This window comes from Anticarsia gemmatalis, chromosome 16, assembly GCF_050436995.1.
Source record: "Anticarsia gemmatalis isolate Benzon Research Colony breed Stoneville strain chromosome 16, ilAntGemm2 primary, whole genome shotgun sequence".
Lineage (NCBI taxonomy): Eukaryota > Metazoa > Arthropoda > Insecta > Lepidoptera > Erebidae > Anticarsia > Anticarsia gemmatalis.
The window spans coordinates 11,424,282-11,441,656 of NC_134760.1; the positions used below are offsets into that span (position 1 = coordinate 11,424,282).

At 34.6% G+C, this 17,375-nt stretch overlaps 1 protein-coding gene across 2 annotated transcripts in view; it reads left to right on the top strand.

Moving 5' to 3' along the window:
- The window catches only part of LOC142979635 (Ig-like and fibronectin type-III domain-containing protein 2), a 183,523-nt gene that overhangs the window by 139,326 nt on the left and 26,822 nt on the right, over positions 1 to 17,375 (top strand). For both annotated transcript variants that reach the window (XM_076124683.1, XM_076124684.1), the window contains exons 5-7: positions 11,985 to 12,251; positions 13,511 to 13,657; positions 14,882 to 15,107. In XM_076124683.1, coding sequence (XP_075980798.1) covers positions 11,985 to 12,251; positions 13,511 to 13,657; positions 14,882 to 15,107 — 640 coding nt within the window. The remainder of the gene's footprint in view (positions 1 to 11,984; positions 12,252 to 13,510; positions 13,658 to 14,881; positions 15,108 to 17,375) is intronic.

Genomic DNA, 17,375 nt, shown 5'->3' on the forward strand with positions numbered 1-17,375 from the left:
AAATGTATGAAAACAAATGTCAGAATTTCATCTGAAAAGCTATCTGAAAGTTTTCCACGTTTAGTGAAACTGGGCCAACTAAGGTATATGTTAGTTTCTTACTAGTTACCTAACAAACATTTGTGATTTAACTATAACTTTGATCTTAACAATAATAATCACTCTTTTGAGCTTCATGTGCATTATTTATAATTTATTGTGGTATAAGGAACTTAATATAGAAAAAAATACAATATTTATAATAATAATTAACGAACAGAAAAAATCGTTTCAACAAACGTAACTAATTTAAACTTATTTAAGCTGCAGCACCATATTAACAACATCATTACTTAACATAGCCGTGACCTTCACACACACACATACACACAACTTAAAAAATAACATAGCCGGCATACATCAAAGCGTTCTCAAGCACAACAAGTAAAATTTTAATCCCGCTCGCGTTTGACGCAATAACGCTGAAGGCACGCGACTCTACGTAATTTACTTAGCGTTATTTAACCGGGTGGGTATAGTCATGAGCAAAAATTAACATACACTCTCGGGTTTTAAAGTTACTCTTTTCGTTTATTGAAACTGTTAAGCGAAGCTCCGAGCTAGTGGTACATTATGGACTATCATAAGTGTCAATATTTGACCTAAATTAATAAATGATTTGATTTTGATTTCGAACATAATTTTGAAATTTGCACCTGAAGTTTTTAAAGTGGATATTTTAGTTACATGTTGCGCGTACATTAATGCTGGTGATATTTTATTCTTGCAACGTGTTACGTAGACTTTTGTTAAGCTCGTTTCCTGTTGACCAAGTTTCAAATATCATAAACGTAACTTCAGTGGCACAAATCAAAAATATCGATTACTACAAACGGTACAATATCGAAAGGTAGATTATAGCATTAAGGGAACCAAGAACACATTAAATTCCAAGTGAAAAACTTAAAAATTAAAATGCTAATTAACTTTCGAAATTAAGGCTGATCAAATGAAGTTTAAGACTCTTGCCATAAGCATTGGTTTCATTTCGGGCTTTAACATAAAACGTATACATATTTTTGCCTATGAGTGTACCACGTAAATTTACGTCAGTACCTCTTAACGTGTGGTAGCCTAAGAGCTAGTAGTATGTTAACTATTTGACGTTTTAAAATTTTACTTTTAGCTTCATTAATAGGAAAATTACAAATATTATTTTATAAAGCAGCTTCTTTTTTAGACTGAAAAGTAACTTCAATATTAATCTAGATTATTAGTCATTGGTACCTCGATATCTCATGGTCCCTCTTTACATGTTATAGGCTAGAAGCTAGTGGTATTTAAACTATCTGTCTTTCTTAAATCATTGTTTAAAAGGAGTAAGTAAATTTTAGCTAGTATTACTAGTTAGGAGGTACCTCAAATATGGTTCAAAAATAGGCATATATTTTTAAATTGTATGAGTGTACAAAGTCAATGAAATGATTTCTTTCAAACTCTACCTACCTACTTAATAATACTATGTTTGTGTGTTCATTGTTACCCATAATTATTTAACTAAAATGTAACAAAAGCCAGTCTAAATACTTCAAAAGTCGTAAGACTGTTATCAATTCTGATATTGTTCAGTGTATAATTTTAATTAGTAATTACTTAGCATTATTTAAGCAAGCAGCACTTAAACACAAACTCTCTTATCTTGTGTAGCCTCAGAGCCAGTGGGTTAAGTAAAATAAATTATTTCTGTACTTTTAATAAACTCAGATAATAAATTATTTTGTAACTAAAGTCTTACACGTAAATACAGTGTAGTATGGACAGTTAATATTACTAATAAATCTAAAAATTATGTATCATACAATGAAACAGAAAGTGTCTGTCTCTTGAATATACATATTTGTTAAATAACAATTGAGGGTGGTTACACAATCTTACTAATACATAATATTATGAACATGAAAATTTATAGTATCATTAAGGATGATGGATACTCTTCCACGAAAAAATAACAAAGAATTTGGGTGATATTTATTAGGTACAAAGATAGGTAAAAACCTGAATTTACACATACAAAGGATACTTTTTACCCCGGGAAATCTTTTCACACGGACGTAGCTGCGGGTAGAAGCTAGTACTATATAAATCCTCGCAAAGAATTCGAAGCATTAATCATAAATCTATTTTAAAATTTCACACAAATCACAAGTAAAATTAATAAACTTTATCACGCACACAAAATTGCCTCATTAAGGCTGCCATCGTTTTTAAACAACGCAAACAATTTCCATACCGGAGCGAACTAACAGTAAATTTGGAACAATTAAAATTCCTCCACATCCACTATTAATATCGCTGAAACTCGCTTTGTGCAAACAAACGGCTCTTAATTTACGATCTGTCTCCTGGCCTATATATCCTAGAGCTCACGCGATTTTATGTTAGCAGAGCACTTGAGACTAGGCGAGGAGCTTCCCGCAAATTCATTATCGCGAATATTTGTGAAAATCCCGCCGTCGCTCGTCGAGTTATATATGAAAATACTTTGTTGGCTGTCTCCTCGTCTAATTTGTTTTGATGCGGTTTATAATGGTGTGTTTTTGGCTTCGCTTTGTGTCTTTGAGTAGTCAACGGGATAGTTAAAAGGTTCCGAGTACGCCACCGTCTGGTTAATTTAATTACTTCATGAATGAATAAACTCTAGTCACGGTAATAGTTTGAAATGTGCTTGAGTTGTATTTTGATACCCTTGATATTCAATATGCTGAATTATTTTACATTAAGTTGGGTTTATATTAACTGATTTCATTAAAGGAGTTTACCGTATATTGCCAGCCGTACGTTCAGATGTAAATATATTATTATGTATGTTGATGGTTGGGCTTCATGCATTCAAATGATTTTTCAAAAACTCTTGCAGCGAGATGACAACATCAATATTTCGGAAAGGTCTGAAGAAAAGCTCTAAACAAATACCTGTTAATTAGATTTTTGTTTTCTTTTAATTTCAATTTCGGTTCGTTTACATTCATATTTATAACTTTACCTACTTTTACATTATAAACCAAACATATTTCTAACCAAACCTTTCAAACGTATTGTAGCATCGCTCCGTTTTCCATCTGTGACACATTCAATTCGTGAAAATATTTGATTCACAATATCGATACCGCTGCTTTCTTCGTTGCGTTTATATGACATATTTTATAGACTAATAAAAACTTCGTGAATCGTAAATAACGTTCGTGTTGTAGGTACAAACAGTCGGCATTTTTAATAAACAAAACGTGGACTGTTATTTCCGGAACCTTGACATCGAAGGGTTTAAGTGGTGTTTGAAATTAAACTTTAATTAATGAATGAGGCGCCCATAGCCAGTTGCGCTCACCGGTCGGTAAACGATCTGTGGGTTAAGCAACCCTTGGCGCGGTCTGTCTATAGATGGGTGACCGCGTAGTGATATTTGAACTGGGCGTCTCCGTGCTTCGGAGGGCACGTAAAAAGTCGGTCCCGGCTGTTGTCTACTAAGATAACAGTCGTTAAGCCATGTCAAAGGCCTTCGGGCGGCTTGAACAACTTTGACACTAGGTTGACCACTAACCATACGATAAGAAGTAAGAAGAAATGAAAATTATTACTAATGTTTTATAGGTTGAAATGTGTTTGTTCGTTTTTCTTTCACGTGAAAATGTCTAAATCGGTTCAATTTAAATTTGGCAGGGTGTTAGGTTATGTCATAGTTACGGGAAAATATACATTTTCACGCTTTTAAATACGGTTAGAGCATATAACTTTACTGGAAAAAAATTGCAGTTCTGAACCACATCGTAATTTTTACATAAAAATAATCTTTCCAATATCGTTTAAGTTACATCTAATGGACTATTTCCTCTGCAGTCTTAAATCCAGTACTATACCAAATATATTATTTCTAAAATTCCTAGACTTATATTATAACTTATACAACTTAAATGCCACTAAACAATAAACTGACAACTAGTCAATAAAAGACATACATATTTCAACGTAACCAAATTACAATAAACGTAATCTAAGAACCCTCGTAGCTCTAAGACAGTACTGCAGAAAACAAATATTTGTTGGGAGCACGACGTCTCGTAAATTGCCACCTCAAACAGCCCTTACTCCAATTGAGGGTCCAATTCAATAAGGGGCAGACGAAAGTTATTGAAACATTCAAAGACATTACACCAAGCACACATCAGACCAACCTAATTCGCAGTCTGTTCGTATTCGACGTATCTCCGCCCGATTTCCCCATTACTATTCATGAGGACCTTGCTTTTGGATCAAATCCACCTCACCCTCTTCGGATTCCATTAAACTGGATTCCAACCGTAGCGTTGTACCAAAAAACCTCATATAAATATTTACAGAGCCCTAACCGGGGTGAAACTTACATCAAACCAAATTATACTTTACAATTCTAGTTACAAAGTCAATTTTTATTTGGTCCCGTTTGCGTTTTTCCGTTTCGAGTTTCAGTTCCAGCTCATGAACATTGCAAGGATAGGTTAAAGGGTAAATTATTATGTGAAATGTATTGGGATCAGTTTTGAAAAGTTGTTGGTCATTATTTTGAGAGTTTCCGAGGCGTGTGTTAGATTATTTATAAACTTGTATGTTTTACTGAGTGTATTGGGGTTTGCTGGTTCAATATGTTGCTAGGTAAGACTTACAGTGTGCCATTAAGCCTCTCCAAACTTTAACGTCGCCGTTTTTAATCACAAAAACATTAAATCGTTAAGTTTACGAGTATTCCAGACAAGCCAACTTGAAACTAAGTTTTGTAGTCTCGTAATATTGTCACATTAATTGTCTTGAGAACCAAATCCATGACACTTTTACATGCGTAAGTCTGTCTGTAATACTCTTGTGGCGAGACTGATTTTGACGAAATGTAGCAAATAGATAGAAGACCAGCAGTTAAACATAAGCATTAAGTGCTATTAATTTTTAAACATCGTCTTATAGGACAGTAAAAAAGTTTTGCATTTTTTTGCAAATATGTAGACAAGCGGAACCGCTTAGTTCAACCAGGATACTAATAAAATAACCGTTGCCCAAATATCAATACTATACAAAAGTCATTGTAAGGTACAAATTCATATCACTTAACAAGTTACCACGCTTCCATTTTCATTTTATTGCAAAATCTCGTTGAAATCTAAGTGAAGCGAAGTGCAGTAAAAAGTATGAAAGTGTGCAAGTAGCGGGCGGCGGGGTGAAGGATCTCATCGCGAGGAGAGCTGCAGACGATACAAACATCACGTATGTCTGTCCTTGCCAACTGGGATACACGGCCGAGGAGATTAGACAGCAATAATCAGACGCAAGTACACTTACAGTCATTCTTACGATCAGTTGCAAGATAAAACATCGTGTTTCTAGGTATAAGGAGTTAAGCGAATAACTACATTAACTTTTTTCGATTTAATGTCAATAGTAGAGCAATCCGAGCTGTGAGCAATGCAAACAATCTAAGGTAAATTGCATGTTCGCGTTAATTTTTGTATAATATTATCTATATTAAAACATACAACCTGAAAGTTTAAGTGTCTTACCCCCTGGTTTCTGAGTACATTTACCGGTAGTTTATCTAGTTAACACTATTTGACACTATTATATATAAACCGGGGGTTACTTGCATATTTGAAAACCATTCAATATTTGTACGAAGTAATCAGATAAGTATCTTGCCGTGGCCATTATCAAACAACGATTTCAAAATAGATTTAGAAGTCCTCAAAATTTGCTTATGTTTCCCAATATTTCTGCCAGTATGTCTCACACCATACTCCTTCGTCCTCCGAAAGTGTTTTCCGCGTTTTCTTTGTATGTACGACACTTGAATTCGCGCCTGCATTGTGCGCGCAATTTCTTAGCGCACGTTATCATGCAGTTATTGAAATATACATACCATGGATCTACATATATAATATCATTTCGTCATATCATAAAACGGATTTTAAACTCTCGAGACTTGTACACATAATTTATTATGCAATGGGTCTTAAACGTGATTGAAATTTAAAGTCTTAAGTCTGTACATGTGTCTGTCTGAAATTATGCATCTGCTAATTACCGGTTATATATATTTTTATTATGTTTTCTTGAGTCTTATTTATATACTGTTTATTCGAGCTTAGTATATATTAGCTGAAAAATTATATCAACTAATCCGTTTACCACATTTATCTGTCATACTTGGAAAGGTGACTTTGTAAATCACGTTCCCTAATCTCTGCCTCTATGGCGAAAAGGTGTGATTTTATGTATGTACATGATTTACCATTATTAGAAAGATTTAATAATAAAATTCATCAAACTTACGTAAATTAACTGAACTATGACTACAGTTCTTCAAGGTGTCTGAAAAAACAGCAGCGATCAAGTTCCACAGTCAGTCACAACAATGTCTACCAACTTTAGTAAACGTATGAATGTATAAATACAAGTGTAGCCTTGTCTGACTTCAGCGGGAGCTACGAGCTCCATTTGCATAAATTAAATGTTCTCATATTGGCTTTGTGTACGTTTGTTTTCTCAACTTTTTAACCAAATGCGAATGTTAGGATTTGATGTCGGATAACTTTATTCGAGGAATAAGACTGACGTTTCTGAACGACTCTTCGTATTATTTAAAAACCCTTGACGTAAGAAACCGTGATACATCTTTACTTCTCTTAAACGAATGGACCGATTTTGATGAAATTTTTTGTGTGTGTTCAAGGGGATCTGTGAATGGTTTAGATTATTAAAAAAAGTTTAAAATTTTCAAATTAAAGATTTGTAGACAGGACAACGTCTGTCGGGTCCGCTAGTAATATATATGCTTTGTCCATAAATAAGGTAATGGAGATATTGCCTTCAGGGCGTTGTAGAAGCGTTGAAATGAAAGTAACCGAGTTATTAAACGTTTTAGCAATACTTAATAGTTTCTGAGATATTTAGATTTTTGAAAGAATCGTCGTTGAGTCCCCAAACCGCTCCGAAAAAGACCAAAAAAATAAATCATTTTACTATGAGTAAAATTTTAAACTTCGCGTAGTTATTTCTACAATATTTAAAATTATAACTACATCAAGAAAAATGTACTTTATTTGCTAGTTTATTTATTATTTACACGTAAACATAGTCGGACATCTTATGATAATAACGGGAAACTGTGGCGACGCAACCCACAGAGGGATTATATCTAAATAATGTATAATATATAGTCCAACAACTTAGTAGAAAGCCTTGCAAGGTTCGTGGCGGAGGTTACAATATGATGAATCTTAAATATCAGTGACCCGTAGGCTTATGCAGCTGACAGCGGCTTGTTTAATACAGCTACTTTATTTTGAAAATACACCGATAACTTAATTTTTGACAGACAGATTTCTGCAGTGATTAAGGTGGTCGCCACGCCACTACCAGTGCATCGGGTCGTGGGTTCGATTCCCACACGGAACAATAATTTGTGCCATCCACATATTGTTGTTTTAGCGACACAAGAGCAATTCTTAGTGTGGGTATACATACGAACATACGTACATACATAATATCACGCCTTTTCCCAGAAGGGTAGGCAGAAACCAAAAATCGCTACTTAGTGCGATCCTTACAAACTTCCTTCGCCTAACTCACATTCATACATCTTGTCATACAGGAATTATACTTAATTATGAACTAGATATTTATATCATGACCAAAGTGTGTTCGGTAATGTTGGTAGCAGCTCCTTACATCATCACTGATTTATACCTATCAGAAATATTGTTAGAACCATATAGCGATCAAAAAGAGTGTCCAGGAGTTTTTAGCAAGCTCTTCTTATTGGCCCTACCTTCCGAACTGGCGGTAAATTCACTCTGTAATATTGACTATCATAAATGTCAGCATTTGACTTAAATGAATAAATTATTTGATTTTGATAATCGTGCACGCGATGGCTCTATACTAAGTTGTCAGACTATACACAAGCCTACTTGTAAATACAAGTACTTTCTATGTTATACCACTGATCCACTCTTACTGTTGTTATCACATTATTTTTACTGGGTAACATGGTATAAACGCTACTAACATTGTACTAACAAATATCTTCTTTGGAACATTTACATGTGTATTTTGCACTTGTTCAGCTGTTTATTTAATTTATATAAGGTTTTAGATCAATCATTTAAAGTGTGTGATTTATTTATTGCTTAGATATTTACCACAGCGCTTAGGATTTGAAATTTATATTACTTAGTTCACCAATATTGATAAACGCCACTGAAAGCTAAATAATACAGAATTATGATCTGCTAAACATATAAAAAATATGTGTTACGAATTCATTCAAACATCCACAACACGGTTTTGCGTCGTTAAAGTCAGGAACTAAATCTAACTTATTAACGTTATCAAAATAATCTAGTTAAAAAAATATATAAATTAAAATACCCACGTATTATTTTAAAACTTAAACCTAACTAAACAACTCCAAGCTTACTATACGTACTCCACGCACTAACAACCCATTCTCTGTATTAAGCAGTAGTTTTCCCTCAAAAGCCTACTGTCACTTCAACCGCACTCAGAACCTTTCGCATAAAAAATATACCCCTACCTGCTACTTAACCTTCATAACCCGTCCATTTGCTCGCAATTTTTTTTCCACTTAAGCTACTCAAAGTTAGTTATCATACAGATTGTTTGGTTGGTGAAAGTATGTGGTAGATTGAAGCTCGCACGGCCAATTTGCGTTGATCTGGGGGCACGGAAGTGCCCCCGCAAGTCGAGCAAAAAAAAAGCGGCACGGCCGTAACATCCTTTTCTCGAAGCAATTCGGGCTATTTTTGACACCCCTATAATTTCGTTGTGGATAAAACAAGAAGCCTGGATTTTCAGCAACTAATCAGTCATTGTATATACACGGTATATTTAAAATTTCAGTCAATTTGAACCAGTAGTTTAAGAATGACAACTTGTTAAAATTTTGAATTTTGTCACTCACTGATTCACTGACTCACTGACTCACTGACTCACCGATCATCAAAAGTCTAAGGTACTTCTAGCAGACTTAGAAGCTTAAAATTTAGAATACAAATAGGGTTTAGTGTCTTAATCATGGGAAAAATTTAATATTTTCTAATTTCGGTCCAGTTTTCTAAATACACCAACTGCCACAATAACTTTGTAATCCCATATAAATGTATAAGATTACAAGGTTACATTTGCAGTTAATGAATTATTATTACTGTAGAAAATAAAATAAATAGGTGTAAATAGGTACCTACTATATGAGGCATAACGGGAGGGGGTAAAGGGTGGGTAAGGGTGTTTAGCCCATGAAACTGAACAACATTCCCATAAGAAAATATGTTGAATTATGAAAAAAAAAGTCTTTCCATACAAATTGGACTTATGTTCGCTCTACAAAAAGAAGTGAGATGCCATCAAAAACATTCTGTAAAAACCTCAAGTCTCGCCGTAAAAAGTTGTGAGATCTATACATATAATACCAAGTCGATTAATCTATTTAGTCTCTACTTAAAGAACCTTCTGTCTTAAGTTATTACGTATGTTATTATCATGCCAATTTTATAAAAATACCTTTAAAACAAATAGATCGACTTGGTCATCGCAAGAAAACACAAATTCGCCATTATTAACATTTCAGGAGCATTAACTTCTTGTCGTGCTGTGTAGTGTGATACATACTAATAATCAAATCATGCGATGGCCAGGTCGGTCTATTTGTTTTAAAGGTATTTCTTTAAAATTGGCATGATAATAACATACGTTATAACTTAAGACAGAAGGTCCTTTAAGTAGAGACTAAATAGATTAATCGACTTGGTATTATATGTATAGATCTCACAACTTTTTACGGCGAGACTTGAGGTTTTTACAGAATGTTTTTGATGGCATTTCTTTATCCCGGCGCGGACGTGACCTCCTCCAGCTGAATCCTAATGAGGGGGGAGAGGTCGGAGTGACGGCGATCAGCGCTATATGGGAAGTTTGCATTTTTGTGGAGGGAAATGAATTGGTTGGTGAAGGTGTATTATGGTAATGCGGGAAAAGTTAAAGATGGTTTGTTTTGAAAGCAACAATTCTCGCAGGGGTAAAACAAAACTCTTTCCTTTTAAAATAATCGTCCCAATTCATTTTCTCTGTCTAGTAGTAGTAACAAAATATTATACTTAGAAATAGTCGTTCCTATTACTTTCACGTTATTCCAATTTGCAGTCTATGAAAATAAAAATCATAATGAATACACAAAAATCCTGCGTCTTCACAAAATAAATGTTTATTTATCAATAAGGAAAATATGGTTTCTTCAAACAAAAACAAGCTGAAGCCGAAAAAACGTGTTATTTTTAAACAGATTGTTAATTTTCCTCTCTTTGTTTATGTGGAGGCTATTTTCTGAATCACTGACAGGCTTCATCTTACAAAGGCTAATTGATTGTTCCCCTTTCCTGAAAGAGGGTAAGCAGAGCCTTTGAAAAATATTTTGTTGAAAGCATATTGTTTTTTTTTGAGACGACATATTTTTTTTAAGATTACAAGCGTTGAGGGTTAAACAATGCAAGCAATTCTAACCCCTCCAGCTAAATTTAAAAGCTTTATGAAATGTCATATTTTATTAAATAATGCGCTAATTGGTACATAGTGCTACAATTAATTTAATATTTAAATGTCATATTTCTGTAAAGTTTGATGATTTGGTTCATAAACGAAAGAGTGTCCAAAAACGATTTCTTTAGTGTTTATTACATTTGTATAATATTTTACGAGACTGAAAGGAACATAATCCTAACAAGACTTCTTTTTTTTTGCGCTCACCGGTCGGTAAACGATCTGTGGGTTAAGAAACCCTTGGCGCGGTCACTCCATAGATGGGTGACCGCATAGTGGTATTTGAACTGGGCGTCTCCGTGCTTCGGAGGGCACGTTAAAAGTCGGTGCCGGTTGTTATCTACTACGATAACAGTCGTTAAGCCAAAGGCCTCCGGGTGGCATGAACAACTTTGACACTAGGTTGACCACTAACCATACGATAAAAAAATAAAAAAATATAAGAAAAACAATACTTCATTGCAAACATTCATATTTATTTGATATCCTAACGTTTAATAGGTAACACAGTCTATGCTGCAAGCATGCCAATTAAAATTCCGTAATATGATCACTTAAATTGATAGCTAATCCTCCGCTACCCGCATCCACTGACACCTCATCCCAAATCTCTCCTTTTGACATTTATATTCCCGAAGCCGTCGAACGAGAGAGTATAGATGACCTTTTACCGAGGTACGAGCCACGGCCGGTCAGAATTGCCTTTTAAATCCGTCAAAGGGCTTTTGAAGTATGACAGTGTAGTTGGGTACTTAAAGTGGCCAGTCGTTTAAATAGAATACCTTCCTTTTTGATGGTTTTAAGTAACAAATGTTTGCTTTTCTGTACGGCTTTAAGGTTTACAGAATGAAGGAATAAGTGCTGTGTTTTAGTTTTAGTGAACCCTTTCGTGAGGTTGAATTATTATTGGTTTCCTTTTGTTTCTTATAAAGTAAATTATTTACAAAGTTGTTTTTATAAAGTAGGTAGCTTTACCTTTTGGCAACGAAGATTTGTTCTAAGGCTTTTCGGTGTATTGTTTCTGCGTGCGGTTGTATGTGAATTGCTTTTTACTTTTATTACGTGATAATGTAAATGCTTAGCAATAATTTTATGCAAAAGAAATTCAATAGAACGATGGTAATAAAACTTTCGTATGTTAAATTGTAAGTAATTTGTGTTTGTCATAAAGTAGGTACTAGAGAATACGAAATCGAAGTCGTATTGCCAAATTATTATTTCCTTACTAACTGCTGCTGTAGGTAACTGTTTATATACCAATACATTTTACTGGTCCTCTTCAAGCTAATAAAAACCCTTTTACGATACATCTCGTATCTAAGCAGTAGTACTAAAGCAACCAAATCTCAAATAACCCTTTCTTTCCACAGATTTAGTAAGAACAGAATCAGTGGAGAGCTCAAGCACGTCCACAGGCAGTTCTCAAGAGGAGACTGAGGAACCCAGGGCTTATATGAGGACCCCTGCTGTAGGGGGGGTCGCAGTCAAGAGTGGTGAAGATGCCCTGCTGACCTGCGTGGTCCTGGGGGCTAAGGGCAGGCCGGTGCTGTGGAAGAGGGCGAAGGACCTCCAGCTCCTGACGGCTGGAGGAGTCAGGGTTACTAGAGATGATAGGGTGGATGTACTCCATGATGACAGTAAGTATATTCAGTTTTTTTTTTATTTTATTTATCTTTGTTATTAGGATTTGGATATAAAATAAGGGGGATTGGACCATAGTCCACCACGCTGGTCCAGCGACGATTTAGCGACATTTGCGGGTCCATCGTGGCGGAGCATGGCACAAGATAGACAGGTTTGGAAGGAAAGAGGGGAGGCCTTTGCTCAGCAGTGGGACACATAAATAAAGGGCTAACAAAAAAAAAAAAATCTTTGTTATTGTTCTTTAATTTATACAAGCTTGATGAATACAGATGGTTTTATTGGTGTCAGGCTGTTGAGTAGTTTTGTGATGCCTTAGATAATTGTATTGATGAATTGCGAAAGTATCAGTCTGCAAACAGACACATATATATAGTACACATCAATATCACACTATCGCGGCTAAAGTGGTGAACCGATTTAAATGGAATTGGAGTCAGTGATATATAGTATATTCTTAAAGTTATCTCGTGGATGTTGTCGCAAGCAAAAGTTAGTAAGTCTTATTTACGTAGACTATCGAGGACTTTTCCACTAGTTGCAATGTAACTTTAAAATCATAGTTAATACAAACAAAACAATCGATCAGTATTTATTATCATACCGATAACAGCAAAATCAATTCCGCATATTTAACCCACATTTATAAAAGAATATACCACAGCCAGTAGCCAGGTCAGAGGCGGTGACCTTGAGCCAAATACATTACTTACAGCCCGATTTGCAATTATAATCCGACTACGACTAGCTGCGACCGACTGAGATTTACTCCGGCCAGTTTCATTGTAGTTCTTGTTTTTAAATGGCTTTATGAATTGATTGCTGTGACATCATTGCTTTTTATTGTTGCTTGAGGTTTGAGGACGCTTGTTAGAAGGCAAGATACTGTTTAATGCATGGTATTGAAGTATAGCTTGTGATTTTGTAGGAAATTGAGAAATGAAAGAGTCTTTAAAATCGGTTAACAACTAAATTCATTTAGCTGTTTCGTCGTGATAGTATGATAGTTAGGTATACTTTTGTTTAGATAAAATCAGATAGCATACCTATATGATACATGGTTCCTAGTTATCATTTGTCAATAGTTTAGTTGTCGAACATGCTGGGGACCTGAGTTTGATTACATCAATGAATTTTCCAAAAAAAACTCAGATGCATCACTTTACTTATCAAAATGGTCGTATAAAACCAAAAAAACACTATTTAAATCTGAGAGTGTAAAGAATTTTTTTCTGATTCCTAATTTATTTTTCAGCGGAAGAACCACTCCCGGGTCCCGGTATAGCGAAAGGTGGTGATGTATGGGCCCTCGTCATCAAGTCTGTGAAGGCGTCAGACGCTGGGCTGTACATGTGCGAGCTTAACACTGAACCACCAGTCAGGAGCTTCCATAGACTTACAGGTGAGGAAATATATCGATATTTTTATTATTATTGTTGTATGCTTCATACTCACATACAGTTTTACTCGATCGACCGTTTTCCGATCAATTCGTGCACAACTTGATTACTCCATCGATTTTTTTTATTGATTGAAATCATAGAAAACATATCTGCTTTCTATGATAAACATCTAATAGTTGAGGGTTTACAGTAGACAACCATACGGTTTTGTGTACTACTACTACGTACCTGAGTATTCAGTACCCATCTGTAAAAAGATGGTCAAAAAAGATCAGGCAGACAGATTTGATACTTATTACATACGTAAAATTATACCTTTTCCAATCGAATGAGCCCTCTGCCTTATTAAAGAAAAGGTCCATAGCTGAGACCAACAACCGTTACTTGTATGTTTGCAAGTCTTCTTACTTAAAAACAGGGATACCAACCAATAATAATCTTGTTGTCTGAAAAATCTGTTAAATTTGAAGACAACCAAAAATCATGTTTACACTCACTTCAACCAGTCCAAACACAATCCTTTCATCGTTTCCTCTATACTTAAAACTGAACTTGCTATCAGACACAGGATACAGCAATATCCCCTTTCCTCTAAGTGATTTTATCTGAAGGATGTTGCACTATTGTGATAACATCTCTTGCAATACTTGTGAGAATATTACGTCGTACATCTTCGAACTACAAAGAGCTTGTTCGTTATTACATTTAAAGAAGTGTAGTGCTATATTTTTATTATTATGTAGTGTCTGGGACTCATAATAAAACTGTGATTGGCACTTAAATATTTCACGTTTTTAAAAAGTGGCTATCTTCAAAACAATTCCTCCTTACTCCTTGTAACTTGTGTGCTAAATAGCTTTTCTCATTGTTTGACTGCATCAAGTAACTGTCTTTATAAATTAAATGGAGTAGATAACTTTTCTCAAAAAGTTATGAAGGGTAGTTCGTTTTTTTTTATCAAACACTGGGGTATTCGATTAATAATTCCCTGCTAGAAAAGAAAACGTTCTTTCGATATACTCTAGTCAATAAATACATGTCATGTAGGTACAATTTATTTACTCAGGGAAAAGTAGATCAAATCAATCGAAGAACGCCACTGCGATCCCAACGCACCCATTAAAGTAACAAAAAACATATAAATATACCCAAAATCTCTGCAAATTTGCTTTCCTTCTACCACACCGTCTTACCACACAAACTAACAAATACTTCTCTTCCAGTAATCTCGCGAGGCCTGACCCCGCCGGAGAGTCAGAACGTGACAGACAGTTACTCAGCCAACGTGCCCACACTGTCCTCACTGGCACTCTCACATAACTACACGGACTGCTGTGTGGCCGCCAACGTCACTAAGTCATGCCTCGGCTTCTGCAGCATACAGACCATTCTAGAAGGAACTGGACAGGACCCTGAAACTTGCCAGCCGGATTTCCCTGCTATTGTAAAGTAAGTAGAACATAAAATTAAATAAATTTGGCTGTTCGACTGTTATGTTTGATCACGTACAAAAGATGGGCTAAACCTGAATCAATTGCAAGTGCAGGCTAAAGACTACATTTTTACAAGAACTATTAATAAGACATGTAAAGTTTGCTCCTGGTAACAAATGTCTAACGTAAAGGATTTTTTTGCTAGAGTTACCATTTGATTAAGGTTCATATTCCAAAATTTTTAAATGTAATAGACGTCATATTATTTATTTTATTAAAGTTATCCTACAGCTCGTTATTCCGTAAACTTATTTTCTATATAAATATTAAATATATTACAATATAATACATAATTTTATCAGTTTCAAACTCTCAAATATCAATATTAAACTCAAAACCAATATTTTAATGCAACCGAGTAACAAACGAGCAAAATATTAGTAATATTAGTAAATTATGATAGTCTACAAAACTTAAACAAACTTTCGACACTAATATCTAAAAACTTTGTAACATGGAAACTTATTTAATAAACCCCTAATTTGTAATGAAAGTGAAGGTTACAGAAACCTTTGATGTAATTAAACGTCACAAGTTTTTCAACAACAATTTATCTGAACAATATCTAATCAAATTTGTACAGTCGCGAGCAAAGATATGTACACACTGCCTGATTTTCAATCGTAGTTTTATGTATGAAAGTATCAATTCAATTATTGCTATTCTCGAGACACTCGTACCAAGTTATTGGTCTGTAAAAGATCAGTGGATTATTCAACCAGCGCTTATTAGCGCAGATATTCCATAGATGAGTGGTTGCTTTTGCGTTGACTGTCTCCGTGTTTCAGAGGACACGTAAAAAGTTGCCCCCGTTTGTTGTCAATAAAATAGTCGCTAAGACATGTCAAAGGCTTACTGGTGACTTGAACAACTTCAACTGATTCAATGAATTGCTATTACTCGGCAATAAATACGTCGTGATTGTAAAATTACGTTGAAGATAATATAGCAGCAGTAATCTACCTATCATTGATAAAAATTTTGTTGAAAATGTGGCAGTGTATACATATTTTTGCTCTTGACTGTATTTATGGAAAATTTCAGGCATATACGTGTTGATAATATAAATGATCGTAACTTTTAGGTAGACACCTCGAAGTTAGGCAAATAACTAACTATTGTAATTGAAATGGGCAAGATGTGGGCACTTTGGTTATAGGCTATTTCTGTTGAAGGTTACACAAGTCATATTAATAGGTTACTGTTTTTTACACGTGGCTTCACTTACTATACTTTTAAAAGAACTATTTTCTAAGCCCGAGCTTCAATTTTCTACCAATATTGACAAATAATATCTTCCTAGATATCTTAAAATTCAGCACGAATAAAAAAAGTTCACTTGTCAGCACCCTTTGGCGTATTTTGCGAGAACTATTTTCTTTATCTAGGTAATTTATTTATCTTTATCTAATTCAAAACGCTCATTTCTTGCTGGTACTGAGTGTAATCACGCAACAGGTCTTTAAAAAAAGCCAGTCAAGCTCCAGATGCTTTCCTAGGATATAATCCATGGTTCTATAAAACAATATCAAAACATACCTATTCAGTAGCGTAGTCGCAAAAACGTAACAAACGTAGTTACATATTTAAAATGTTGAAGTAGTGCTCAATAGAATGTCAAAACTTTTAATTGAAAATCATATATTATATTGTATCTAAAAATATTAGTCTATTATCTAGTCTAGAAGTCTAGATTTTCGACATTCACTCGCCCTAAGTCCACAAATACGTCCTATAATGTCCTCAAGTACATTTCAAAGACGAAAGCATTAAAATAAATAGTCGCTTGAAATAGAACTAATTAGTCATTTATTGATGTTATATTTGGATAGGCTGTTAGAACTGTTATAATGACTTATTATTATAATTATAATAAAATAAACGTAGACGAGTTATGACAGACATTTAATTTAGTAAAAGCTATATTTCAGCCATTATTTTGTACAGTAGCATTTTCTTCTAACTGTAGTTATTAATCTCTACGAAAAATGTATCTCGCTATCTGCCGATAGCTTATTGAAACGGTCCAAGAATCATGACCGTTACATTAGTCAGAGTTGTTCAAAGAGTCATTCAATGGATGGATGCCATGGATAATGCGTAATACTATCCAAGTACTAAGAGGGCTTATTAATAGGGTTATTGCCTACCAGTCAAATCAGCTACTTTTAGGAAATGTCAAAAACACAGTATAGAAATACGACATAGTGACGTCACAGTTTCA